Source organism: Ursus arctos, unplaced genomic scaffold (assembly GCF_023065955.2).
Source record: "Ursus arctos isolate Adak ecotype North America unplaced genomic scaffold, UrsArc2.0 scaffold_10, whole genome shotgun sequence".
NCBI lineage: Eukaryota > Metazoa > Chordata > Mammalia > Carnivora > Ursidae > Ursus > Ursus arctos.
In genome coordinates, this window is record NW_026622764.1 from 55,663,159 (window position 1) to 55,690,831 (window position 27,673).

A 27,673-nucleotide genomic window follows, 5' to 3' on the forward strand; every position below is an offset into this window, starting at 1 on the left:
TAAGAGGGAAGGTGAAGGCAAGAGACAATGCTTTCTATTCTAAAACCTTTAAGACAACCCAATCTGTTATTCCTAAGATCAGACATTATTATAAGCCTTTTCAATTATTAAAAAAAAAAAAAAACTAATGGGAAGACTAATGGAAAAAAAAACATAAAAAGCAACTTCACTTTATTTCGTCTAAGAATGTCAGTATGGGCCTTTGTGAAACTCCCTAGGTGTGATTACTAGTTTAGTGGTACGCAGCACATCATGGTTATTCACATTCCAGAATTCTACTTAAGTACATATAAAATGCAACGGGATTTACAGAAATAATTTCTTACCTACACTGAAGGCATATTTCAGTTAAAAAAGCATAGAGTACAAACAAGAGTTTATTTACAAAAATTACAATAATTACAGATAGTACAAATTGAGACAATCTCCCCCGTTACTGTGACAGAAGCTACCAGCCTTCACTTTCAAATGAGGGTTTTGTTATTTCAAGATATGATACACATTCGGTGATCCACTGCCCTTATTTAGAATGCTTTTCTAAATAATTCCAGGGGTGGTTAGCGGTATGTACGTGGGTCATTTCCCTCAACTTTTATTTCCATAACTACTACTATGTACAAGTTCAACATAACTAGAATATAACAGGGTAGAGTGGCATTGAGTAATTTTTCTTTTCCAACAGAAATTTTTTTTTTTCCCAACAGAAAATTTTGATTATTCTTCAAATATTCACTTAGTGGTTTAGAATTGAAACCATGATTTTTGGCTTTAAAAAGAAAGTCCAATGATTTTTGATGGGTTGCACAATTCCACTACAGCCAGTATTACCTGGCTATTTTTTACAGGCTTGCAATTGTTTAAGAAACAGAATTCCATAGTTCTATTCTGTTTGTTTTTTAAAGAGGGAGAGAGGTAGGGCGAGGGGCAGAAGGAGGGAGAGAATCTTAAGCAGACTCCACGCCCAGCACGGAGCCTGATGCGGGGCTTGATCTCACAACCCTGAAATTGTGACCTGAGGCAAAATCAAGAGTCCAACGCTCAACCGAGCCACCCAGTGCCCCCCATAGTATTCAATTCTGTATGAATTTTGTCTTTTATGTTTTTAATCAGAGTCACTACTGCTGCTAGAGGAGTCTGTTGACATAACTTCTACATCATCTTCATTTTCTTTATTATGCCCCGGAGGTTCCAACAAAAAATCATTACTGTGATTTGGTGGTAACATATTCATTGACATGTCATTTGACTGCCATGGATATTGTGGAGCAAGGACATCTGGAGAAAAGAAAGAAGCATATGTAACAATACTTCTACCAGTAATTAATTTACTTCTTAATTACTCTTCCCTTCACACACAGAATCTGAAGTAAATATTTTTTAAGGCCAGGAATCAAAATGTACATTGGCTATATTAACAAAGATCAAAGTTATCAAGGAAAAGCATGATGTTTTAATAACCAGAACCTGTGTTTTATTTTTTAAAAATCATGCTTCCATCTAAGTAACTTTATACAGTCAGCTGACCTAATTTTTCTTTTGCAAGACATTCACAATGACAAATCAAATGTTTCCTATATATATATCTATGTAAACTATATGCAGATATCTATTAGGTCATATATATTATTCTCTATATATATTTTAAATAGCTAACATGTACTATATTAAGTATTACAAGTTTAAACTGCCTCTTAAACTTTAAATCCACTCTTCTCCCTGGACCCTGAAAACATTCTCCTTTGCCAGCAGCCACAATGTTAATCTCTGTCAGTAGAGGGCACTGGAGGGACTCTGCAAGGGGAACAGGACTAAGCGATCTGATGTTTCCCTTCTCACTCCTGTGGTGCCTGGCTGGCATGCAGACATCAAGCGGTGGGCTCACCCCTGCCAAGTTTCAGTGGCATCTAAGTCTCACCATTACCCTACAGGTGGCTTCCCAGCAAGGCTCCTTGGAACCCTAGGGGATAATTTCCTGCTTGCCGGCTCCAGCCTGCGAATACCTCATCTAACTACTCTGCCAGCCCGTGGGCCACAGCTACACCTTCTCGAGGCTGCCGCGATAGGAACAGCAGCCTGAGGATGGGGGTGGGAGAAGCCTCTTCTCAGTGGGTCACTTCCTTGGGTATCCTGCCTGGTCCTAAATGTAGTCGCTCCCCACATCTGTTATTACCATATTTTTAAAAAACAGTTCTCTTTACCCTTTAGTAGTTAGTATCTTGTTACTAATAATTCTTTACATTTTTCTTGTTCATATTGCTGATGTGGTTTCTGCCTCCTGACTGGACTGTGACTGGTATATAATATGGAATAATCAAAATGAGAAAAATGCAAAGATATCAAGGGAAACTGAGGCACACTGAATTCTCAGTTTGTACTTTAGATGATTAAAAATGATGTTTACAAAGCATTCTTAACAACACAGAAACATCCTTACAATAAAATGTGAAGCAGAAAAGCATTATATAGAGCATGTTTTTAACACTGTAAAAATAAGACAAAAAAATGAAATAGGTGAAATATTAAAAGTGATTGCTCAAAAAAACCAGTTTTTTTATAACCTTCTAAATACTTTTTAAATGTTCTACCAAATCAAAACAAGTCACCTACAAAAGATAAAAGATGGGGAACATAAAATAAATGTAAGAATAACACAAAACTATATGCAAAACTTGAGGAAGGCTGAAATTCAGAATGAACCAAGTCTCACAAAAGTACTATTTTATTTAGTTATTGAAAAGCCCATAAAAAGCTGTTATTCATTTTGTTGATTTGGGAGTTTTTCAGGAGTGGGTTCACTTCGTATTCTTTAAAATGAACATATATATTTCTTATTCTGTACAGTATATTTCACAATTTTATTTAAAAAGCTGTTTAAATTTTAATAATAAAAGAGAGGCCTAATACCTGAGGGAAAAAAACCTATTAACAAATGAGAGAAAAGTCAATTTATTCTAATTTCACGAACTCCAGCTAGAACAGTTCTTAAACTAGAGAGCAGGATAATTGGCAGAAAACCTAGCTATTGAAACGAGCTGGGTCTAGAACCTCAAACTTGTTCAACAGCCAGATATTCCATCATCATGTCTGAAAAACCTTGTATGTCTGAAAGGCTGTTCTGATTAACGTTACCTGGCAGTCTGCCTGCTGCAAGTGCATCCCCTGGTAAATGACCATTTACACCATTAGTGGAAGGATTGTTCATTTGACCCAATAATCCACTTCTCATCTCTAAATCAGTTGGGTATGGTCTCCGTGGGTCCCCTAAAAAAAGACTGCTTTTAATTCAATCACATGCAAATTAAGCATTAATACCTTCTCTGGAAGTATTGATTTTCCTTGATTCACTCTGAAAAACTCAAGACACCCATTTTCAATTTTGGAATAGGAATATCAATTGTTATTAAGAGCATAATATATTAAATTTAAAAATACATGCATTTCTTCTTTGAATCTGTACAGAAATATACCATTTTCTATACTAAAAAAAAAAAAGGAGAAAAGTCTGTCATTTTAGCAATTCCAGATGACAAATTAAAAAAATTATAATGATCTTGATTCTTCTAACTTATTTGCATTTCCTAGTAAGAAAAACAAATGATACATATTCTGAGAGAATAAACAGATCATGACGCTTTTTTTTTTTCACAAGACAGAAAGGACTGGAATGCTTATTTGAAGGACTGTCTAAAACTTTTCCTAACAAACCTCTTTGATCTTGTCATTTAAAGACTAATTCCTAGAACTTTCCAGTGGAGGAATAGCAGGAGCCAATGTTCATTTCTAATCATGAAAGCATACCACTTAGTTTTAGAATGATGAAAACTTGGCAGATTTGGACCAACTTTTTGGTAATATTTCTTACTCACTCCAGATCATTACCCTCAAAACTGTAAGTTAATCTTAGTATTTTCAGTATGGTAAAATACCACCATCATGAATTACTGATGTTGAGATACTATCTCCCACTCCTCCCAGAACACTGCTGCTCAATCTTAGGTCCCTGTCTTATAAATGTTTTACGTACTGTCAATATATATTGCAGTTTGTTACTTTTTTGGTGTTTCTAACTACTCCAGCTCTATCCAGTCCCATGTGCTTGCTATTGGGTGCTCAGTGCTTCACCTTTATCCCGGAAGAGTTGGGACTGTCTTAATTCCCAGGCCAGACCCCTGGACAAAATCCCAATGGTTCTAAAAACTGGGCTTCTGGCCAGCCTGAGTGTTACAGGCATATAAATCTATAGCTTTAGAATCATCACATATCATCTTATACTTTCAAACATTATTTATGATTTTTCTTTTAAAAAGGACAGAAACAGAGGCGCCTGGGTGACTCAGTTGGTTAAGCGGCTGCCTTTGGCTCAGGTCATGATCTCAAGGTCCTGGGATCGAGCCTCACATGGGACTCCCTGATCAGCAGCGAGCCTGCTTCTTTCTCTCTTCCCTGCTCGTGCTCGCTCTCTCAAATAAACAAATAATATCTTAAAAAGAAAAAAAAAAAGGACAGAAACACAGTCCCTGGGGCAAAAGTTCTGTAAAAAACCAAACTGATCAAACCCATGGTCCACATTATTACTTATAAGATATTAAAGGTATGAAAATATATAGCAGATGTTTCTAAGGACAAATACATTCTATATTTAAATCATTTTTCCTACTTTTGAGTACAGTCACCTAAGAATTTTCAAAACCACGTATGTCTAATAAGAGAAGTATTTTTTACCTGGAACCCAGGTCAGTGGGGCACACACAGCATTACTTGCACTAATCCTATGTGCATACTTAATTATTTCTTCAGAAGAGATGGCACCTGAGAGAGTTAAGAGGAGAGAGTAGCATGTTAGTCTAGTAATTTACAAGTGTATAAACGCATGCCTCATAATCACATCTTTATTTTAAATTATCTGAAAACAGGGTAATCTGAGTTGCCTACCTTCCCTAATAATACCTCGTAATATGTATATTGTTAAGCTTAAATCATATAGATTCCCCAAGTAAAGAGCAAGACATCTAGAAAAAACAGCTAACAAAGTATCAAATTTGGGACATTAGCATGACAAAATTCCCTAATCTCAATTAACTACCATTAACTACTCTTATTTGTTCTCAAAGCAACAAGGAATACAAATAAAACAGAGGAAAGAGTGACATCTAAGCTATTAAATGAGGACAGCAGTTCACACTATACCACTCAATTGTTGACTTGATGTGACCCTATGATTATAAGTAGACCTAAGCAAAAACATGTCCATAATATATTCATTAGATTAAAAAAAGTAAGCTGCTAAATAATATGTATAGCATGACCTGGTTTTTGTTTTAGAATATATGTACATATATGTATTTGTATTGTTATTATATTTGTATTAAACATCTAAAAAAGATGGACATACACCAAACATTAACAGTAGTTACCTGAAACAGGAAATGAAGAGGAAAGTTAGACAACTGTGAGGTGATTAAAGGTAAATAATCTACAAACATTAAAATCAAGTAACCAAAGTTTTCATTCTAACTTTTAGTACCTAAACTAAAAAATCCAAAATGGAAGTCTTTTAAAGAGAGAAGTGGGACAGGAAAAGAAGGCATGCTGGTTATCTGCACCATTAAATGTGCACACATCCCAAAGCCACATCTAGTTCTGACTTCAGGACACTCTAGTCCCAACCCAGTTGCCCACTGCACATTCTCCTTCACTCTCTGTCCTGTCTTTTAAGATTGAACTCACATCCCACTTGCTTCCAGCTCACGGTTCTCTTCCCTTCTCCCAACAACTTTATAAACTCATTGTCTTTACCACACATTCGGATACATAGCCATGACTTTCCTTATATTACCGTTGCTTCTTAGAACCTGAAAAAGGTGTGGTACCTCCCCAGTAATACACAGCACAGTGCTAGCACCTAGCAGGCACTTTACAATACAAATTTATTGGAATCATTTCAATAGCAGCAAATAATTACCAATAACACCGTCATCTGTTTCTTGAAACCAAAACTTGGATTTTTCAGACAGTCATTGAGTACTCCCATAGTACTAACCTTTTCTTGCTTTTTCTATTGATTTGAGTTTTTCTTTTGCTTGGTAAACAGCTGTTGCCTGAGTCGAATATTAAAAAAAGAAATATGCTTTATTCTTAACTATATCAAGCAAAATTTTCGGCTTAATTCACAAAATCATTAATCCCAGAGGAACAATATGCAAAAGCTGGAAATCCCCATTATTTGTAATGTTCTGAAACACAATTTGGGAATCATTTATATCAGCTGGTTAATGAAAGAAATAACATATATACATGAATCAGTCTTCATTCACAAATTGTTAGAAACAAAGTATAAATTGGATTGTTTACTTTTTTCTTTATGCCTTCTATCAGACACGCATAAGAGATCCAGACCACATACCACTCCCAAAGCATCCTGTTCTTACATTCAGTTCAAAGATAAAATACCAAAATATTTTTTTTCTACTTTACAAGACACATTCTTGTTATTGACAGCCTTACTCATTTACACGTTACCATTACCTCCATGCTTAATGACTGCTATAACGAAAACACCCACAATCCCCCCCCCAACCCCTGGAAAGGTACACTAAAGGGTAAAATGAAGTTAAGCTAGTATACGCATCCTCAACTATAACATGGTGGTTAAGAGTATGGAGTCAGAGAGAACTACGTTTAAGTTTCATCTCTCTACTTTTCACTCTTCCTGGGCAAGGTAGTTATTAATTTAAAAATCTCGGTTTCCTCATCTGTAAAATGGAACAATGGTACAAATCTAGCATAGCTGTTAAGAAGACTTAGATAATACATGTAAGCTGCAAACAAGCATAAGACCTGATGCACAAGTGCTCAATAAATGTTAGCTGCTACTTCCTAAATCATAAAATTCAATCTTTTTATGGTCCTTGTGTTCACTGTCTTTATTCAATAATTACTTTTTTTGAAATCAAATCTAAAGAATATAATCTGAAATGCAGAAGAAAAAAAAAAGACTATTCTGCAATGATATTCATCAAAGCATTATTTATAACAGAAAGTTGGAAAGCGAAACAAAGAGGATATAATACATGAAAAATGCTTAAGTTTTAATAAATAGTAATAGAAAGCCAGTAGTATCCTACTAATTACAAGATTAAAAAATGAAAACCTCTGGGGGGGGGGGGAAACCACTGTGTTGTACACCTGAAACTAATGTAACATTGCGTGTCAACCAGACTTCAATTATAAGCCCTACTGGAAAATTAAAAAAAAAAAAAAAAAAAAAAGTCTGAGACTGAAATGAAATGCACAAAACTATGAATAATGGCAGTCTGAAGAGAGACTAACACAACCTTTTCCTCTTCTATTTTTCTGTATTTTCTGAATATCTTTTGATAAGTATTACTTTGCTAATGGAAAATAGATTTCATTACATTTTTTTTTTTTAAAAGCGTTTTCTTGGGGTCATTTCTTCAGCAAGTGGTTAATTTACCCTGAACCACTTAGGTTTCTATCTATTGGAGCCCATTTTGATGCATTTTGAAGATTCATCAGGGATAAAGATTCTAGCAATTTCTGGTCCATATGAGAATCAAACTCAGCTGTTTCTGTAATACCACCATGTAACAGTTACATTAGTTAGTATTTACTGAAATAACTGGGCAAATAATAGCAAAGAAATTGCTTTTCTGAAACAGTAGCCAAGAACTAGGAAAAAACAAAAAAACCCAAAAAACTATAGAGTCCTTGACATATGCCCAAATCCCACCTAGTTTAGAATGGAAGACTAAATAAGTTAATGTAAATTTTAATCGATTTATAAAATTGATACATATTTCTACTGATTTCAAAATATTTTAAAAGCTGAAATAAAGATTTAGACTACTAATAACTGAAAACTTCTAACGGGACAGGATAAAAGTATAACTTCCCAGTTCTACTAATTCAATCCTAAAAAATTTTAAATAATGAAAATATGGTTCAAAAATAATGCAGACTATCTGAAAACATTAAGTAAAATAGGGAATGACAATGGCCTTTCATTGAACCAAACTGACAAGCTGTCACTTTTAGACTTGGAAAGTCAAGTTTTCTGCCACTTCAAAATATTTTAAGTTAGATTTCTTTTTCAGAAATAGATTAATATCTTTTTTACCTTATTTTCTAACAACTTACCAGTATTTGTTCTGCTTCCTTTAGCTGTTTTTGTAGTTGCTGAATATCACTGTCTCTCTTCTCCACTTCCTTTTCTAAAACTTGCATTTCATGATGGATTTTTCCCTGATTGAGTGCCAATTTCATCAGTTCTTGAAATTCCCCATCTCTGTGAATTAACAACTCCAGGACCTGTCAGGTAACAGTTGATTAGAGCAGAGAGCAGAATAATGAAAAGTGACATTCCAATGAAGCAAAGAATCCACATGTGAATTGGCTAGGCTATAAAATTTTAACACCTTCAAAGTATTATTCTAATCAACGTTAAGAATAAAAATAACCTACCTATGATTATTTTGGAAAACAGACTAGTATCAAGACTTTCTACTTTTTCTAGTTATATGCTGTTCTTTCATACAAGTCTTCAGAACTACCAATATGACAAAATGAGGTTTATTCATTTCGCAGGTAAGATAAAATTTTAAAGTTTATCCTTAAAAATATAATGCAATGGAGGTTCCCCCCAAATCTGGTATTTGAGATGATTTTAGTTGACACCAAGAACTATAAAAAATTTCTACAAAATAAACAGTCTGATTAAAAAATGGGCAAAGAAACTGAACAGACATTTTTCCAAAGACATAAAAATGACCAAAGGTACATGAAAAGGTGCTCAACATCACTAATCATCAGGGAAATGCAAATTAAAACCACAACTGGATATCACCTCACACCAGTTACAATGGCTATATTCAATAAAACAAGAGATAAGAGTTGGTGTTGGCAAAGATGTGGAGAAAAGGGAACCTCGTGCACTGATGGTGGGAATGTTAACTGGTGCAACCACTACAGAAAACAGTATGGAAATTACTTAAAAAGTTAAAAATAGAACCAGCATATGATCCAGCAATTCCACTTCTGGGCACTTATCTGAAAAAAATGAAATTATTATCTCAAAAAGATATGGGCACCCACATGTTCACTGCAGCGTTATTTACAACAGCCAGGATATGAAAGCAAACTAACAATCCATCAATATATGAATGGATAAAGAAAATGTGGTATGTATTTTTTTTTCAGTTTTTATTTAAATTCCAGTTAGTAATAATACAGTGTAATATTAGTTTCAGATGTACAATATAGTGATTCCACACTTGCAGATATTACCCAGTGCTCATCACAAGTGCAGTCCTTAATCCCCATCACCTATTTCACCTGTACCTCTACCCGCCTCCCATCTGGTAACCATCACTTTGTTCTCTATAGCTGAGAGTCTGTTTCTTGGTTTCCCTCTCCTTTCCACCCCCATGATCATTTGTTTCTTAAATTCCACATATGAGGGACACCTGGGTGGCTCAGTCAGTTAAGCCTCTGCCTTCAGCTCAGGTAATGATCCCAGAGTCCTGAGATTGAGTCCTGCATTGGGCTCCCGGCTCAGCGGGGAGCCTGCTTCTCCCTCTGCCTGCCACTCCCCCTGCTTGTGCACTCTCTGACAAATAAAATCTTTAAAAAATTCTACATATGAGTGAAATCAAATGGCATTTGTCTTTCTCTGACTGCCTTATTTCACTTAGCATAATACTTTCTAGCTCCATCCACGTTGCAGCAAATGGCAAGATTTCATTCTTTATATGGCTGAGTAATATTCCATTGTGTGTGTGTGTGTGTGTGTGTGTGTGTGTGTGTATACACCACCCCTTTATCCATTCATCAGTTGATGAACATTTGGGCTTTTTCCATAATTTGGCTATTGCTGATAATGCTGCTATTAATATCGGGTACCTGTATCTCTTCAAATTAGTAGAAAATGTGGAATGTATATATACAGATACAGAAATATTATTCAGCCATAAAAAAGAAGGAAATCTTGCTATTTTTGACAAGATGGATGGACCCTGAGGCCATTATATTAAGTGAAATAAGTCTGACAGAGAAAGACAAATACTGCAGGATTTCACTTGCATGTGGAATCTAAAAGAGCCAAATTCATAGAAAAAGAAATCAGACTGGTGGATGACAGGGTGGGGGTGGGCAAAATGGGTAAAGATGATCAAAAGGTACAAACTTCCAGTTATAAGATAAATAAGTTCTGGGGATGTAATGTACAGAAATGGTGACTACAGTTAATGATACTACACTGTATACTTGAAAGCTGCTAAGATGGTATATTTTAGCAACTTTGAAAAAGTTCTTAAAAATGTACAGAGAAATGGAACCATGAGAAATTTTTCCAAAGACACCCAAATCACCAACAGGTACATGAAAAGGTGCCATGGTTTCCCTGTCATCTTCTTAAAAGTTCTTATGACGAGAAAAAAAATTGTAACTATGTTAACTAATCTTACTGTGATAATCATTTCACAATACATACATACAACAAATCATTATCTTGTAGGTCTTAAACTAATGCAATGTTATATTTCTACTATATCTCAATTAAACTGTAAAAAAATTAAAACAAAAAATCCCAAAGCGCCAAACAGGATGCAAAGACATTATGACAAAATGCGTAATTTTTTTAAAGTTACAAAATCATACACAATCAACTATGATAGCAAATAAATGATCAAAGCATTAAACTATAATGTAAGGAAACGATGACATAATTATAGTAAATTCTTCATTATGGTTGTCTCAGAGTTGAACTGATGTCAGAAATACTTTTATGATAAATGTATGATGCATAAAAAAAACTTACAGTTACACATTTGTGCTATTATGTTCAAGAAAATATATAACTCACATTAAACCTGTGATGTCATGCATAGTATTGCTTTATGATGAAGATGGTTTAAAAAAGAGCAATTTCCAAAAACAGTAAATTTTCAAATGGGCACATCCCACTAATATTTAATAGTGTCAATGAAAATTATACAGGAATTCACCGTATTAAGTATAAGGTTTAATTCTGTCCTGGGGTGGTGATGATAATAACTATCCATTACTAAACACTTCCTAAGTGTACTTAAAATGCAGTATCATAAATCCTCACAACAACCTTCCTAAGTGTACTTAAAATGCAGTATCATAAATCCTCACAACAACCTTATGTGACAAGGTACTGTTATTTTTTAAGGACAGAACTGCTAATCCTTACAAAGTATAAGAAAAGCTAGTGCTGACTGGGCAGGTCTTAGTTATGACCTATTGAATTATCTGCATGCCTGGCAAGTATATAATAAGTGCCTAGGAACTAAAGTCAAAACTTGTATTTCATTTTGCTCATTTTGTAATAAACTCTTATTTCACAGGTATTTATCAATAAAGTATCTGAGACTAGCATTCCTCTATTAACGTATTTCTCTATAAGCTTTTTCTAAAAACAAAATAAACAATGTACAAAAAACAACTTTAAAATCCCTAAAATTACCAACTTTTACTACTTGTAGCCTTACCTAATTCCCTCTCTCCATTTGAGGGGATTAACCTTTGAAGAAAACAAAGTTTTATAATACCTCCCTACTGACAATCAAATTTCTCTGCCTTCAAAACATATTATAAGATAAAACTAAGATAATGATGGGGCACAGAGCTGTCTCATATCATTAAAAAGATTAATCCTTCCCAGCTGTTTTCTTTTAAAATTTTAAAAAATTATGGTAAAAAACACATAAAATGGCATTTACCCTCTTAACTTTAAGAAGTTTTTGGATAGAAAAAAAAACTGCTTACTGTAGAAAATTACAAAGCACAGAAAGGAATAAAGAAAATAAAAACTTGTAAACTTAACGTCCACAAAACAGTTTCTATTAACAGTTGCATGCTCCTTTATTTCTATTCATTTTCAAGTTGCATTAGAGGAACCAAGCAGATAATAAAAGGTTAGTTTATAAAAGCATTAACTTTTTTCTTTCAAATATTGTTTTAATCTCCATTTAACAAGCTTTGTTGGTTAATTCAAAAGACAAAAATGAATAATGTGTAACTAGAACTAAAAGAGAAAATAATACTGCTAAACCCTTAGACAACTATTATCTTAAGCAGCGTTACCTTATATAAGTGATTCAAAGAAAATATCCATTTAAAAGTTGTAATTAATAATTTAACAGAATCCAATCCTCCTGTTCTCACACAAAGTAAATGTAAATAGGGAAACTGCAGAAATTATGGGGATTTCTTGTTTGTAATTTAAAAAGAAGCCACCTACCTGGTTTTCCTCATCAGGCGGCAACAACTTTTGGTTTCTTGAAATTGCCAACATTTCTATAAGTTCTCTAAAAAAGAAAAACAAAAAACCAAAACATCTTTGCCAAACAAATACAACAGAAGCTTTATCAACTGATCTCTACCTAACTGACTTGCTGGATTCATGGTACCCACAGCATGCTAAGTATTCACACAGCCTCTGCCCCACAGTGACTGTGCACTTGGGCTCTCACCAGCAAGACTCAGTTGTGTTTGTTACCAGACTCATTTACGCAAGTTTTACTTACTACTATAATTACATAAATTAATATCCAGTACATAAATACCAAGGAAATATGACTGTCAACAGAAAAGAGCTGTTTCCATAAAAACCTAAGCTGAATATTTGGGAAAGACTCCACAGCTGTCTGCAAAGGACTACTGCAAAGAACCAAGGGAAACCATGAAAATTCAGCAGCTAAGACTGCTTATGAGCATCTAAGTTCTCATTTCACGTCACTATTTTTTTTTTAAAGTAATCTCTATGCCCAATGTGGGGCTCGAATTCACAACCCTGAGATCAAGAGTCGCATGCTCTACTGACTGAGCCAGCCAGGCACCCCTCATTTCGCTTTAAAGAAACATACTAGAAGTTGGTAGACAATGCATTATGGGTGGTTTATGCAAGAAAACCCCCTACATACAGCCCACTGGCCATGGCCCTTCATTTACACATTATCTGTGGCTGCATTCCCACTACCACGGCAGACTGGGGTAGTTGCAGCAGAGAACTTATGGCCTGCCAAAACCAAAAATATTTATTATCTGGCCCTTTACAGAAAAAGTTCCCGGACCCCTGTCTTAGATGAAAAGATGAGTAAAAACATAAGTTTATATGCTTTAAGGTAAAATAAAACAATTACGGAGTAGATGAATCATTTTTTAAGGATTTTCTACATGAACTGAATTTTTAAATTAAACAGACAGGTATCAACTAAGAGGGATTCTACATATAATAAAATCCTATCTTTCTGGAACGCTTACTTACTAGACATGACAATTTTCCTATATGAAAATTAGTATAAAGATGAGTATAAAATATGTATCAAGCAATATCCATATATTAGTTTCAAACGTGCTGACAGACGGGACTCCAGAAATTACGCAAGAGGGACAGCTACACAATTAGCTACCTGACACCAGCAGTCAGCCCCAGTGTTTGTACCTTCTCACTGGCTGCTAGGCTATTTTCACCCTCATATTTCCATCTTCCTTACTGCTAGCCTCATGCTATTTTTCTGGATGGTGCCAACTGAACCCAACCTTCCCCACTACAAGGTTCCCATACCATTATGTATGAATTAATTAGCTGATTAATGAAAAAAGTGGATATGGCAATGCAAAGTCTTCATTCATCCATTCATTAAATATTTCTTAAGTGTCTATTTTGTGCCACTTTCTAGATGCTTGGGTTATAAAAGTGAACAATGGAATTTAAATTCTAATACAGGACGCAAGAATAACCAAGAAAATAGGTAAATAAAACCAGAGTAAGAAGGGTTGGGAAAAAATAAAGCAGTGTTAGAGCATGTGAGTGAGGTGGTCTGGCTACTTAACATTGGGTGGAGTCAGGAAAGGCTTCTCTAAGTGAGAAAAGCCAGCCATGAAGAATGCTTGTAAAAGACATAGCTAATTCAGGGGCCCAAAGATGGATCTGAGGAAGTGTGGCCAGAATATAGTAGTAGGTACTGGGGAGCAGAATACAAAATGAGGACATGGGTAGTTAGAGGAGGGAGGGGCCAGACCGTGTTAGGGCCTTGCAGGTCACGGGAAAGGATCAGTATTTCATTCCAGGTACAATGAGGAGTGACCAGATCACTTTAAACAGGGAAATGACATGAACTGATTTATGTTTTTAAGCAACCTGCTAAGCTATCTGGAGAAAGGATTTTAAGAGGGCTAGAATGGAAATCAAGTTAAGTGGCTTCTGTAGTGTTCCATGAAAAAGATGACTTTGGCTTTGACTAGGTCCTAGCCACTAGGATTTAGTAATGGAAACCGGTGAAACATGTACAGACTCAGAATGTATTTTCGAGGTAGAGCTGAAAAGACTTGCTGATGGATTAGACAGACATTTTATGAAAACAGCATGTTATATTAACCTTTTTCTTTACCCCATAGATGAGATATAAACAGCTGAGAACCTCTGGTCTACACAAAGGCTGGTTTCAGGGGTGGGGGTGGTGGGGATGGGAAGTATGGTAGGAGATATGGAATGAGACTTTTTCTGCTTTTCTTGCAAATGTAGGCGTATAAATCCAAAGAAAACCTTAAAAGAGCCTGCCTTAGGCACAGGAGTACAGTGGGAAGAAGAAAGCTGTAAGACAGTGCTGTTCAGTAGCAGTGTAGAACTAAGTGGAAACCTTTGTCCTCCCCAATGGTAAAGAGGCTGAAGGAACCCCTGGGCCCAGGCTCTGGTTACAGGTGTGGGAGATAGAGCCCTGTCCCCACTACAGAAGAAGCTGTACTCCTGGCATATCAAATTAGAATCTATCCACAATTCCCCACGGAAATATAATTTACATGGGGGTTAGATCCCATATTATTAGTGGTACTACACTTCAGGTAAATTATAGATAAACAGATTAATAGGCTGGTGTGGAAACCTCAAGACTCCTATTAACATTTCTTAAGGACAATGAGTTCTGAGTCACAAACATGTTAAGAAAAACTGTAGACTATAATTTGTGTTTCTATTGTTAAAATTTCCTCCACAGACTACCTCATTCTATCTTGTTTTACAAAGTAACAAATATACCGATTCTCCCTCTCCCTCTCTCCCCCAGTCACCGCTCACTGGTGCTCCCGCTCTCTCTCTCAAATAAAAAAATAAAATCTTTAAAAAAAATTCCTCCAAACACTGCCTCATTCTATCACATTTTACAAAGTAATAAATATACTGAAAAGCTATATAATCAGGTAACAGTAAAAAATATATCCTAAATTTCAAACCCACTGTTTTCTAAAGTCAAGAGGTTACATTAGTTTTTCTTTCCAATTTTTCTTTAAAAATGCAAACAGAAAAATTTCATTAAGAGGATAATGACAAATTTCACAGATCACAGAATCAGTATATGTAGCTATATCTGACTGCTAACATAATGGCATTTTTCTGAAAGCTGATCACACTGGAATAGACTCATTCTGTGAAATCTCAGTGAGTCTTTAGTGGCAAACCACAGTGACATCTCTTCTACTACCACCACCATCTCCAGGGTCAAAAAGAGGTATAAATTTTCACTCACTGTCACCCAGTCTTTCTTTATTGATGAACAAATAAAATAACATGGCAGATTAAGTCATGAGAAAATCAGAAGAAAAGAAAAGCAAACTTTTAAAATAATGGTTATAATAACCATTATTTTTTGAGGTTGCAAGGACCTCAAAAAAGAAGCAGCTTATCTCCAATTTGTCAACAGATTCAATGAGTACTGCAAATCAATGAGAAATCAAAGTGCTTTTAGCATTCCTGGGGAAAGGGCAATAGAACTACAGCTTCTTTCAGAGAATGCAAAAGAGAACTCACCACCTCAACTAATCATGCACAACTAGAAAGATGAAGTGGGAAAGTTTCAGAAACAGATTGAGGAAAATTTAAATTTAAACGATACATTTCATCAAACAGAAAATGCTATACTCCAGAATTAAGGAAATATTAAAAAGAGGGAGAGAGATAAATTGGTCAATTTACAAGAACATTTCACTTTTTTAAAAAAGATTTTATTTATTTAATTGTCAGAGAGAGAAAGAAACAGAGAGAGGGCACAAGCAGGGGGAGTGGCAGGCAGAGGGAGAAGCAGGCTCCCCACTGAGCAAGGAACCCAGTGTGGGACTCGATCCCAGAACCCTGGGATTATGACCTGAGCTGAAGGCAGCCGCTTAACCGACTGAGCCACCCAGGTGTCCCATACAAGAGCAGTTCAATTTAGTCTCAAATTTAACACAACTGGTAAATGACTTAATTATGCTATTTCAAGCGAAGAGTCCATGATTACTACGTAGACGCACTCCTGCAGGTACCAACAGCATCCGGAAAACACACCTCAGATACACAGAGCTATAGCCAAATAATCCAGAGGCAAGATCTTCAGACTGACTACCGAGCTGTCCAATGTCAGAAGAAATTTTCAAAGACCATTACCCTTTGTGAGTAGGTTCAAAAAAATAGTTTCCAAACTTGGTGAGTATGAAATACATACCAGGGTCACAAAACAGACAAATTATGTTACAGCAAGTAAACTCAGAAAAGAAACGAATTTACTGGGCTCCAGAGTAAAAGGGTGAGAAGTAATAGTTCACTGAATATACTAAGGCAAAGATTTGAAATTCGAGGAGCAAGATTCACTCAGAACAAAAGGCAGAGGCCACTACTTCCCAAAGGGGGTGTCACTTCTTCAGAAGTAAACCTATTTACAGAAAAGTGGCACACTAAGCTAGACATTTGGACTTTATCTCACTGGGCAGCGAGAACCTACTAAATATTTTAGAGCAGGAAAGTGACATGACATGTCTTTTAAAAAGATAGCTCTGCTCTTGGGCAATAAAGAAAGTGCAGAAGCATAAAGACAAGTAAAACAGTAGGGAGGCTGCATGAAAAAAACAGAATGGTGGGGATGGGAACAAGAGGTCAAATCTGAGCAACATTTTAGGAGGAAGAATCAAAACAATTTCAACATCCACGTGAATGTGAGAGAGTTAAAGAAGACTTCAACTTGACAAACTACCATGAACGATGGCAGAATAAGGACAACGACATTCGATTTCTTCTACCTCTTCCATGCCCGCTTTACTCCAACTATCCCAAACTTGCAATTCCACCAAGTCGCGCGTGCTCCTGCCGCCAGGCGTCTGCACCTGCTATTCCAGCTACCAGCCGCCTACTGAGTGCGGTGGACTCACTCTTCCCACGCAGTCCTTTCTCCAGGAAGCCTGGCTGACTACAACGAGACAGGCACCTATAGTCCCCGTGTTCCAGTAACCCGGAGCGCACGCCTCGGATTAAAAACAGGCTCCGCACCATAATGTCTGTTTATGTCTATCTCTTCCCCCTTGACACTGGGCTGCTCTATGTCCGCATCTAGTCTCCCCTTCACTACCGTCTCCCAACGCTTGGGACCCAGGGGGCTTTCCTTAAACGTCTGTCGAGAGTCCGCGGACGAAGGTACTCACACCTGGCGACCTCTAAGGTTCTGACGGTTCTGACAGTGTCGGGGTTCCAGCGTCCCTGCCATTACTAAAATATCCTCTAAGGCGGGGGGGGGGGGGGAAGGATGCTGTCTCGGAGTTCCGAAGGGTTGCGGACGCCAAGTCCACGACACTCGTGCACGGTCTCTGGGAGCGCGGCCTCCCCACGGAGTCCCAGGAACGAGCACCCAGGCAGGCGCGGCCGATTCACAGTCAGTCCTCCCGGCCCAGCCCAGTCAGGCCCTCAGACCGACAGCATTACCTCGACAAGACCTCCAGATCTTCCAGCGCAGACAGCAGCCGCTCTCGCGTGCTGTTACCGCCGGCCGCTCCAGAACCGCCTCCCGGCCGCTCCTTCTCCTTCTCCCCACTCGAAGACGCCGCCATGCTCCCCACAGGCCCACAGCCGGAGACTGCGCAGCTGAGCACCGGCGAGGAGAGGCGGGCTCCGGAGGCGGAAGCAAGGGTCACCGAGGCGAGGGGAAACGAGGTCAAGGCGACAGCGGCCCCTATGGGCCTGGAGACGCACTGCGGACGGCGGCGCCATCTGATGGGCCAGCGAGGGATTCTCAGGTCCAACCCAGGGAGAAGAGCCAGAGAATAGGGAGGCACGACGCAGTGCTGTTGCCCTGCGCGCTATGGTTTTCAAGTAGGGAATGGGAGGCTCAGCGGGTTTCAAGCATTTGAGGAAATTGCGTAATGACCTACGTCTTGTATCAGTTTTTTTGTAATATGGGCTACTCTCAGCATTAACCTGTCTTTAGTTTGCAGCCCTATAATGCTAACCCCACCTTCCTGTTCGGCCTCTCCTAGAGGTTGTAAGCCGCTTGGGACAGGGACCATAATCTTTTTTTTCTTTATGGTAGTAAAATACACATAACATAAAATTGACCATGTAAATCATATTTAAGTGTACAATTCGGTGGCATGAAGCACATTCATGCGGTTATGCTATCACCACCATCCATAACCTCACCATTCATAACCTCTCTCCCTCTTGCAAAACTGTAACTGTTGTGCCCATTCAATAACAACTCCCCATTCCTTCCTACCCCAGCCCCTGACAGCCACCATTCTACTTTCTCTCTCTCTGAGTTTGACTACCCTAGGGACCTCAAATAAATGAAATGACACAATATTTGTCTTTTGGGGACTGCCTTATTTCACTTAGCGTAATGTCTTCCATTTTCATCCCTGTTTTAGCATGTGTCAGAATTTCCTTCCTTTTCATGCCTGAATAATATTCCATTATATGTAGTTACCACATTTTGCTTATCCTTTCATCCGTTCACAGACACTTGGGTTACATCTACATTTTCATAATCCACCTTTATAATCATATATCTCTCAACAAAGTGTTTTGCTCATTGATCAAGATGACTATTGAAGTGAATGAGTCAATATAGCATGTAAATGGTAGCTTAAGAAAATGGTTTAAATAATCGATACAACACAGATTCCAAATTAAAGCCAAAACTGCACCTTAACCCACTTTTCCTGGAGAGAACAATGTAGTCGGGGACCTTCCCTATCAGGAAAACCCAAAGTTGCAACAGTGTGGGGAATGCGGGTTCTGTATCAGCCCCAGCTGTGATTTTAAAAGACGAGATGGAGAGATGTCACCTACAGAACAGCTGGGAGTGAAGCAGGAGTATCTACCTCCATCATTCCATCATCCTGTCCCCTGGCCTGTTCTTTTGGAGGCGCTGAGCCTGCTTCCTGCTGGGTACCCCAGACTTGAGGATTTTCTCAGGGACTCATGCTAAAAATAAAAGCCATTCGTAGCAACTGCTATATAATCCAGAATGCTGATTTATTCACTTACGAGGAAAAGTAATAATGCCAAACACAATTTTACTTACAAACTTACACGGGAAGAAAAATTATCACCAGAATGTTGCTTGGTAAACTTGGATTAGAACAAATGAAGATAGATTTAAAAATTAACTAATGCAGGATTTGTATCTCCATAGCATAGGGATGTTTGTATCAAAGAGATTGGAATATTTGTGTTCATAGGTCAGGGTGCCTTCTTCCTCAGACAGTACAAGAGACCTGAGGACAACTTTTCTTTTCCAACCATCCCTCACTTCTGCTCTTGGCTAACCCCTTCTCTGAATACAGTCAATTGACATAAAATGGAATACATTAGGTTAAGCTTTCTAATGACACTTGTATTCCAAGCCTGCCTCCCAGGAGCTCTGGTCAATAATTTCTTATGTTAAGTTTCAGAGGGGCTAAACTCCTGCAGTCTGTGTTGGTTTTGTTTACTCAGTTCCCACAGGTTCATCTTGGGCCATGATTCTGGGGGCAGGGGGAGAGATCCTCTTAGTGTAGCTTCCACATAAAAATTTTGGCAGGACTCTCATCAGTTAAAAATGACCAAATATAGTTCCTAATTTACAGGCATGGTGGGTCAGTAGACGGAGAGCATATGTGTGTTGTGAACTCCAGACCTCCTCAAATTTACTACAAAATCATACGTGTATTGAACATTGTCCACAGACTGAAAAATAATACATTTCCTACAGGTATACTCTTTTGCAAACTGCAGATTGTGGTGTGATAAAGAAAATAAGAATTATTTTATAATATATTATATGAATATTACATATTTTTAATAGTTATTAGATAACTAATTCATGGTAATTCTGAATGTATTTTCTCAATCTACGGATTCAAAAGGGTAAGTACTATCTTCTTGTGAAATGTATTTAACATGCCAGGCACTGGTCTAAGCACTTAAAAAAAAACGAACTCAATTAATTTTCACAACACCTTCTGGAGGTAAGTACTGTTATTATCTCCACGTTACAGATATTGAAGCTGAGGAGGCAGAGAAATTCTGAGACTTGCCCCAGATCATACAGCTAATAAGTGGCAAAGCTGGGATCTGAACACAGAGTCTGGTCCCAAGGACTATGCTCTCAGCCCCTGATTATCCTGTCTCTCTTTTAATTTTTTTTTTTTTACAAACTTTATTTAACACTTCATGAAGTGGACAGTCTTCTTTCAGAGAACTGCCTATGTCTCTTTATAAAGAAAGAGGTATCTTCATGCATTGAAAAAGAGTTGGGAACCTCTGGTCTAAAAGCCCTTTCAAAAGCACGGTTTGGGATTTTGAGTAAAAAGCAGCTACAAACTTTTGGTGTGGAGGTTGGGTATGCAGTAGGAAACTCAACTGGCCTATCCCTAAAAGTCAGCAGAATAGGTGGATAGATGTATTATGTGTATTTTTTTTTATTATTTTTTTATTTTGGGGGCGCCTGGCTGGCTCAGTTGTTTAAGCATCTGCCTTCAGCTCAGGTCATGATTCCAGGGTCCTGGGATTGAGCCCCTGAGTCCCTACTGGCTTCCTGCTCAGTGGGGAGTCTGGTCCTCCCTCTCCTCCCTGCTCATGCTCTCTCTCACTATCTCTGTCTCTCTCAAATAAATAAATAAAATCTTTATATATATATATTTTAAAAGTTGTCTTAAAAATAAATTATTTTTTATTTTTATTAAGCAATATATATAAAGGTTAAAAAGTCACATACTTTTGTTCAGAAGCTACAAAAACCGAAAAGCTCTCAGTCACACCTCCTCAGCCCCCATATCCTGTGACATCCTGCTCTCCCTGTTTCTTCTACGCTTTGTTTCCCTATTTTAAAGTAATTTGCATATATTCTATAACTCTTTTAGAAATTTCTTTCCTGTTATGTTGAATAAAGAGTTCATCTCTCTTTCGTGCCCCATTCCCCTCCTGTCCTCTCAATAGATAGAATCTGATTTTTTCTTAAACCATCAGTTCTTTCCTTGCTACACTTTATTTACATATTACCATGTAATTCTTATTTATTTGAGATGCCTAACAGATATTTCTGTAGGCATTTGGAAAAATAAAATGGAAAAGAACAGAAAACGTCTTGGACATCAAAGCACATCGCACAGCTTTGTGCAAACTTTGCAGTTACGTATTTATGTATGTGTCTACTGGGTCAAATATAAAGTATATACTTTTACTGTGAATTGAAAAAAATTGGCAAGCATTGGAGAGTAAGGAGGATGCCAACCCTACCTCTTAGAAAAACAGCTCCTTCCACCTGAAGGGCCCCAAAGGGAGAATCTGTATGACTTTTCTATTCTGGGGGCAGCAATTTAAAGCAAACATGCACATGAAGTGTATGTTGAGATGATTCCCTGGGAGGCATTGCATAGACGGACAGCATTATGGGCTAAATTGTGTGCCCTCAAAATTCATATAATGAAGCCCTCACACCCCAGTACCTCAGAATGTAAGTGTATTTAGAGATAGGGCCTTCAAAGTGATTAAGTTAAAACGAGGCTGTTAGGGTGGCCCTCATCTGATCTGATTGGTGTTTTTACAGAAATATGCAGAAGGTGACCTTCTGCAACCAATGAGACAAACCTCAGAAGAAACTAAACCAAACCTTGATCTTGGACTTCCGGCCTTCAGAACTGTGAGAAAATAAACGTCTGTTGTTTAAGCCAGTCTGTGGTATCTTGTTATAAGAACCTTAGCAGAATAACACAGAGAGGTTGCAAGTCAATGGACATCTGCAGATTTCTAAACACCACCTTCCTTATGCCTTTGACTTCCCTGTCCTTATCTTGATCTGTCCTGCTCCCTTGGCAAGACCACACGCTGGGCTAAACGAGCTGCACATGGCTGTACAGGAGACTGTGCACCCTTGTTCAGACCCTCTCCACCATCCTCGACACAATTTCCCACCATTTCCTCTTTGCCCAAACCTCCACACCTCCTTCCCCTGATTCCCACTCTCAACTTAGGACCTTGCTTTCTAACTCCCTGAGAAAGAGGAGGAATCTGAACGTCCACACACTATAGCCACCACGAGTGCCCAGCCACCAGCATCGTGCCCCTCCACCCTGCCGCTGGGCCAGCTACCGCCCGTGCCCTTGCTCTAAGCCAAAGAACATTCTCTCCCTGTAGCTCTATCTCTCTGAAGGCATTGCACCAGTGGTCCACCCACCTCCCAACTGTCAGTGTTTCATCCTGTACTTATCATTCCCATCACCATATCTGCTGCTATTTTCCTACTTTTAGAACATGCTTACCCCACTTTCCTCACCAGCAACCTCTCCATTTCTTTGCTCCCCTCTGCAGTAAAACACCTACAAAGAGTTATCTAAATATTTTGTTTCCAACTCCATTCCTTCTTTATACCATTTCAATTAGTTTTCATCCTCACTTCCCCACCAAAACACAGATTGTAAAGGTCATTGAAAACCACCGTGTTGCTAATATGGTCATTGAAAACCACCGTGTTGGCATGCTTTGTGCTCGATGGCTCTGCAGCTCTGCACCTGTCAATCACTCGCTTAGCCTGGGGAACACTCTCTCCACATGGATTTCTAGCATTCCAGGCTCTCTTCATTTTTCGCCTTCCTCCCTGGTCTCTCCTCTCAATCTCTCTGGCTGATTCCTCCTCTCAACCCTGACCTCTACACAGAGGAGTGTTTGGGGCACTCTTCTTAGTCCTCATTTCCACCAACTCACTTTTGGTCATCTCACCCAATCCAGGGCCTTTATTTTTTTAAGATTTTATTTATTTACTTACTTATTTGAGAGAGAGAGAGAGTGCATGAGCAGGGAGAGGAGCAGAGGGAGAAGCAGACTCCCTGCTGAGCAGGGAGCCTGATGTGGGGCTCGATCCCAGAACCCTGAGATCATGACCTGAACTGAAGGCAGATGCTTAACTGACTGAGCCACCCAGGCACCCCAAGGGGCTTTAAATACTATCTGTAAGCTGACTCCCAAATGTATGTTTTCCACCCAGACCTGACCTCTGACGTCAGGTTGTATATCCAGCTCCTACTAGCTACTTCTGTTACTGAACAGAGAACTGGTTCTGAACTCAAGTGGGGCTATACCCTCCTTGAAAATCAATTCTTGAGACACCAGTGCGTGGGGAAAGGAAAGGTTGCTCTATTCAGGAAGTGGGTGACCTGGGAAGATGGTGGACTAATGTCTCAGAGACCATCTTCTCCGTCCAGGTGAAGCTGGAGGGTTCTAAAGGAGAAGGCTTAGGAAAAGGAGGCGGTTGCTCCGTGCAGGATAAGCAGGTGCCCTGGCAGTTAGTCCGAGGTCAACATGACCATGAACAGACTTCCTGGCATCAGCCACAGCTGTTTTCCAATACAGTCAGGCCTTAGCTTCTGGAAAGATCTGGTCGTTCACTCCTCAAGGCCAGTGGTCTGCAAGTCTCAACGGAAATAGGTTAGTTCTGCCGCGCACCAAGGGGCTTCAGGCAGCCAGCAAGGAGTGCGTAAGCTTGAGGCAAGTTAGCCCTTAAGACTGGTTGGAGGGCTGTTACACTTCTCCTTAGGTTTCTCAAATATATAGGCAAAACCGAATTCCTGATCTACACCCACCCACCCCCAACACACACAACACCACCTGCAGCCCCCCTCAACCCAGTTGATAGCAGCTTCTTCATTTTCATTGTCCAGGCAAAAACATAGGGTTCTTCTTGACTCTTCTCTTTGTTTCTCATACACCACGTCCATCCAGAAGTCAAGATAGCTCTGCCTTCAGGACATGCCCAAAACTGGTCCACATCTCATCTTTCCACTTCTAATCGCAGGTCCACATCTCCATCATCCCTCAGCTACATTTACTGAGATTGCCTTCCCACTGTTCTCTCCGCCTCTCCCCTCACATCTGTGGGCTATTCCCAGCACAGCAGTCGCAGGGACCTCTTTAAAATCAAGTTAGATCATGTTATTCCTCTGCTCAAAGTTCTGCAGTGGCTCCCCTTCCACTCAGAGTAAAAACTAAACACAATGAGCAATGGGGCCTGGCATCATCTGACCTGGCATTGCCCTTCTGACCTTTCCTTCTTTACTCCCCTCTGTTCACTCTGTTCCAGCCATTCCAGTCCTCAAGTACACCAGAATAGTCTGCCTGAGGGCCCCCCCACTGTCTAGTCTCCCTGCCTTCATCCGTTGGTCCCCCATTTGTCAAATGGCTAACTCCTCACTTCCTGCAGGAATCTCCGTTTCTCAAGGAGGCCCACCTGCTTGTCCTTTTTCCTACTGCAATCTACCCCCACATTCCATTCTCTTTACCCTGCTCTGCTTTTTTCCATAGCATTTTTCATCTTTTAACATTCTATAAGTTAGTTGATGTGTGTTTTGCTAATTATCACTTCCACTGAAATGTAAACTATGTGAGGCCAGAACTTCTTGTCTTTTGCTCACTGATGTGGCCCCAGTGCCAAAATGCTGCCTGACCAGAGTGGACACCAATGACTGTCACTGGGTTTGTTGTTGACAGAGGTGCTAAAATCACCAAACAAACTGTGGATAGCTGTAGTTTTGCCTCTAAATGGTAAAACCTTATTTTCAGTCTTTTTTGTCCATATTCTCCTTGGGTATTCTCAAAAGCAACTCCAAATATTTATACCTCAACCAGAAATGGAATATCCCATTGACAGTGGTCATGGTTACTTTGCAACCCAACAAACACTAGTCCTGAAGCTTGTTTCCCCAGCCAGTTACCAAAGTAAGTTTGAAGGCTCATGTTCAAGGTCAAACGCACTAAGAGTGGGGTAGAGAGTCAGATTCAGGCAATTCTCTCCCTGCAGTCAGGCCGTGAAAAGGAAATAGGCCCAATACATTCATTAACTTCAAGAATCAAAAAACCTTGAAACTCTACTTCAGAGCATGGGCCTCAGAGCATCTAATCCCAGGTGAAAATAACACTCAGTTCAGGATCAAGCTTCCATCTCAAAAACACCATTTATGGTTTTTGAAACCATAAATTACCTCTCAAAAAGCTACTGGGGGAAGAGGTGGTTTCCCAGCAACTAGCTGGCTTTTAGGACAGCAACTTCAATTTTTAAATCAATTGCAAAGCCTCAAATGTGCCATTTAAACTGCCCCCCCTTTTTTTTAGAGAGGAAGGGGGAGGGGCAGAGAGAGAGGGAGAGAGACAATCTCAAGCAGACTCAGTGCTGAGCGTGGAGCCAGATGCGGGGCTCGATCTTACAACCCTGAGATTATGACCTGAACCAAAATCAAGAGTCACACACTTAACTGACTAAGCCACCCAGGGGCCCCTAAACTGCTTTTAATAAGCCAAGTTATCTCTCGTAAATCCAACTGGGGCTTCTCTACATCAAGAGAAGTTTCACAGTCCGAATAAAGCCTCTTATCTCCTTCATCCCCTTGTCCTTGTTATGTCATGGAGCCTTCATCAGAAGAACTCAATCCTCATTCCAAAACACGGCACAACAAAAAACTTCCACTCTCCAAAATTGCTCAGTGTTAATTAAAATCGTTAGCTCCATGGGAAGCCTGGAAAGCATGGCATTTGTCTTTAACTCCCAACGCTCTTAGTCCTTGAGAATTGAAAAAAAAAAAAAACCAAAACAGTTTAGGTTAAACATCTGATTCTCTTTAAATGTTTGAGGTGTGGTTTCAATGGAAAGGTTTTCTAGAATGAACAGACCTCCTATAAATAAAGTCTCATCTTCCTGAAATTCCTCAGGCATCATTGAAAACGAACCACTTCTCAGTAACTCAAAAGAAAGGTGGGTAACATTATTGGCCTCCTTTTCACAGATTATTTTTTCAACAAATATTTAATTAGCTCTGTTTACATGCCAAGGACCACATAAATGCTGGACCTGTAAAGGTGAACAAGACGATAGTGGTCAAGGAAGTCTTCCTGGAGGAAGTGAAAGCAGAAACTCCTAAGAAAGCAGATGGGGCAGAAAGACTGGCAGGCATAGAGGAAGGAAGAACTAGAGTAAGGAATTGCTGGGGGGGAGGCGGGGAGAGGAGCAGAGGGAGGGAGAGGAACAAAGCACAAAGCGTGCTGAGTGTGGAGCCTGACACAGGGCTTGATCTCAGGACCCTGAGATCACAACCTGCACTGAACCCAAGGGTGGGTCGCTTCACTGACTGTGCCACCCAGGGGCCCCTGGTTTTTGCCAATTTATAAGAGCAGCCCTAGGAAACTAATACAAACTAGTTCGAATGAGTAGATGTTCTCAATTCGACTTTAAGGAAATAGGGGTTCATTTCTTCTCATACATAAAGCACCCTGCTAAGTGGTTCGTGGGTGCCTGGAGATGAATGCACTAAATGCATTTGTGTGAGCAGCCTCGAATTGTGCACCATGAGCTAAAACAATTAAAAGCATGCTGTGCTCATTAGTAGAAGCCCAGGTTATAGAATAAAAGCTGAAAGAGCCCTCAGAGGTCATCCGCTCCAGTCTGTGATTGAACATCTGCCCAGCCTGTGATGGAATATTTTCTGGTAGAGGAAAGCTGTCCTCCTCACCCGTCAGCTGTTTTCATTTATTTTGAACCCAAATGTCCATCAAGATAATTTTCACACATGGGGCCTAACCTGTCTCCTGAGTGATAAGTAATACATTTAATCTGTCTTTTGCAGGACAGACTGTCAAGGTTTTTTTCTTTTTTCTTTCTTTCTTTCTTCTCAATGTGAACTGTACTTATAGAATTAACAAGGAAAAAAGGTTATGTTTTCAAATACACATTTCAAAAATCTCAGGTTTAGATTTCAAAATAAAACCTGAATAATTCATTTTTTAAAAAAGGGACTAAACATTGTGCTTGATATTTATATATAACTATTATTTTGTTCTAGTTTTATTGAGATGCAAATGGCATGTAATATTGTATAACTTAAGGTATACAACATAACGATTTGATAATGTATATATTATGAAATGATTACCAGAGTAAGTTTAGTTAACTTCCATCACTCAAGTTTCTCTCTTGACTATTATTTGTTAAAGTGTTTTTTCTTTTATTACAAAAGTATAAAAAATTAAAGCAAACATAAGAAAAACATGTTCATCTTTAAAAATCTGGAAAACATAAAGAAAAAATAAAATTACCTGTTAACCCCCCATTAAGAGACACATATTGTTACCATTTTACTATATTTCCTTCCCGACTTTTTGTTTTCCATACCAATCATCCCTAGTTCCTTCAGTAGCGCCTCATTTAAAAGGGTTTCTAGATGTTTCATCACTCTGATTACTGTCCGTCTCACACATTCTAGTTGGCCCTTCATAAAATGTAGCAATTCTAGGTGAAGATGATGCCCCAGGTACAGCTTGTCTACAGCTGAATGAAAGGGGACTTCTCTTTGGCTCTGGAGAATCACT

General features: G+C 38.8%; 1 protein-coding gene across 1 annotated transcript; it reads right to left on the bottom strand.

The window, feature by feature from the left end:
- Positions 1–359: 359 nt before the first annotated feature.
- Positions 360–17,942, bottom strand: MED4 (mediator complex subunit 4). The gene is made up of 7 exons (XM_026493271.4): positions 17,768–17,942; positions 12,284–12,350; positions 8,158–8,328; positions 6,041–6,098; positions 4,723–4,809; positions 3,130–3,261; positions 360–1,275 (listed from the first exon to the last, which is right to left on the bottom strand). Exons 1-7 carry the CDS (start codon positions 17,890–17,892, stop codon positions 1,103–1,105), a joined length of 813 nt encoding a protein of 270 aa, XP_026349056.1. The 5' UTR covers positions 17,893–17,942; the 3' UTR covers positions 360–1,102.
- Positions 17,943–27,673: the final 9,731 nt, after the last annotated feature.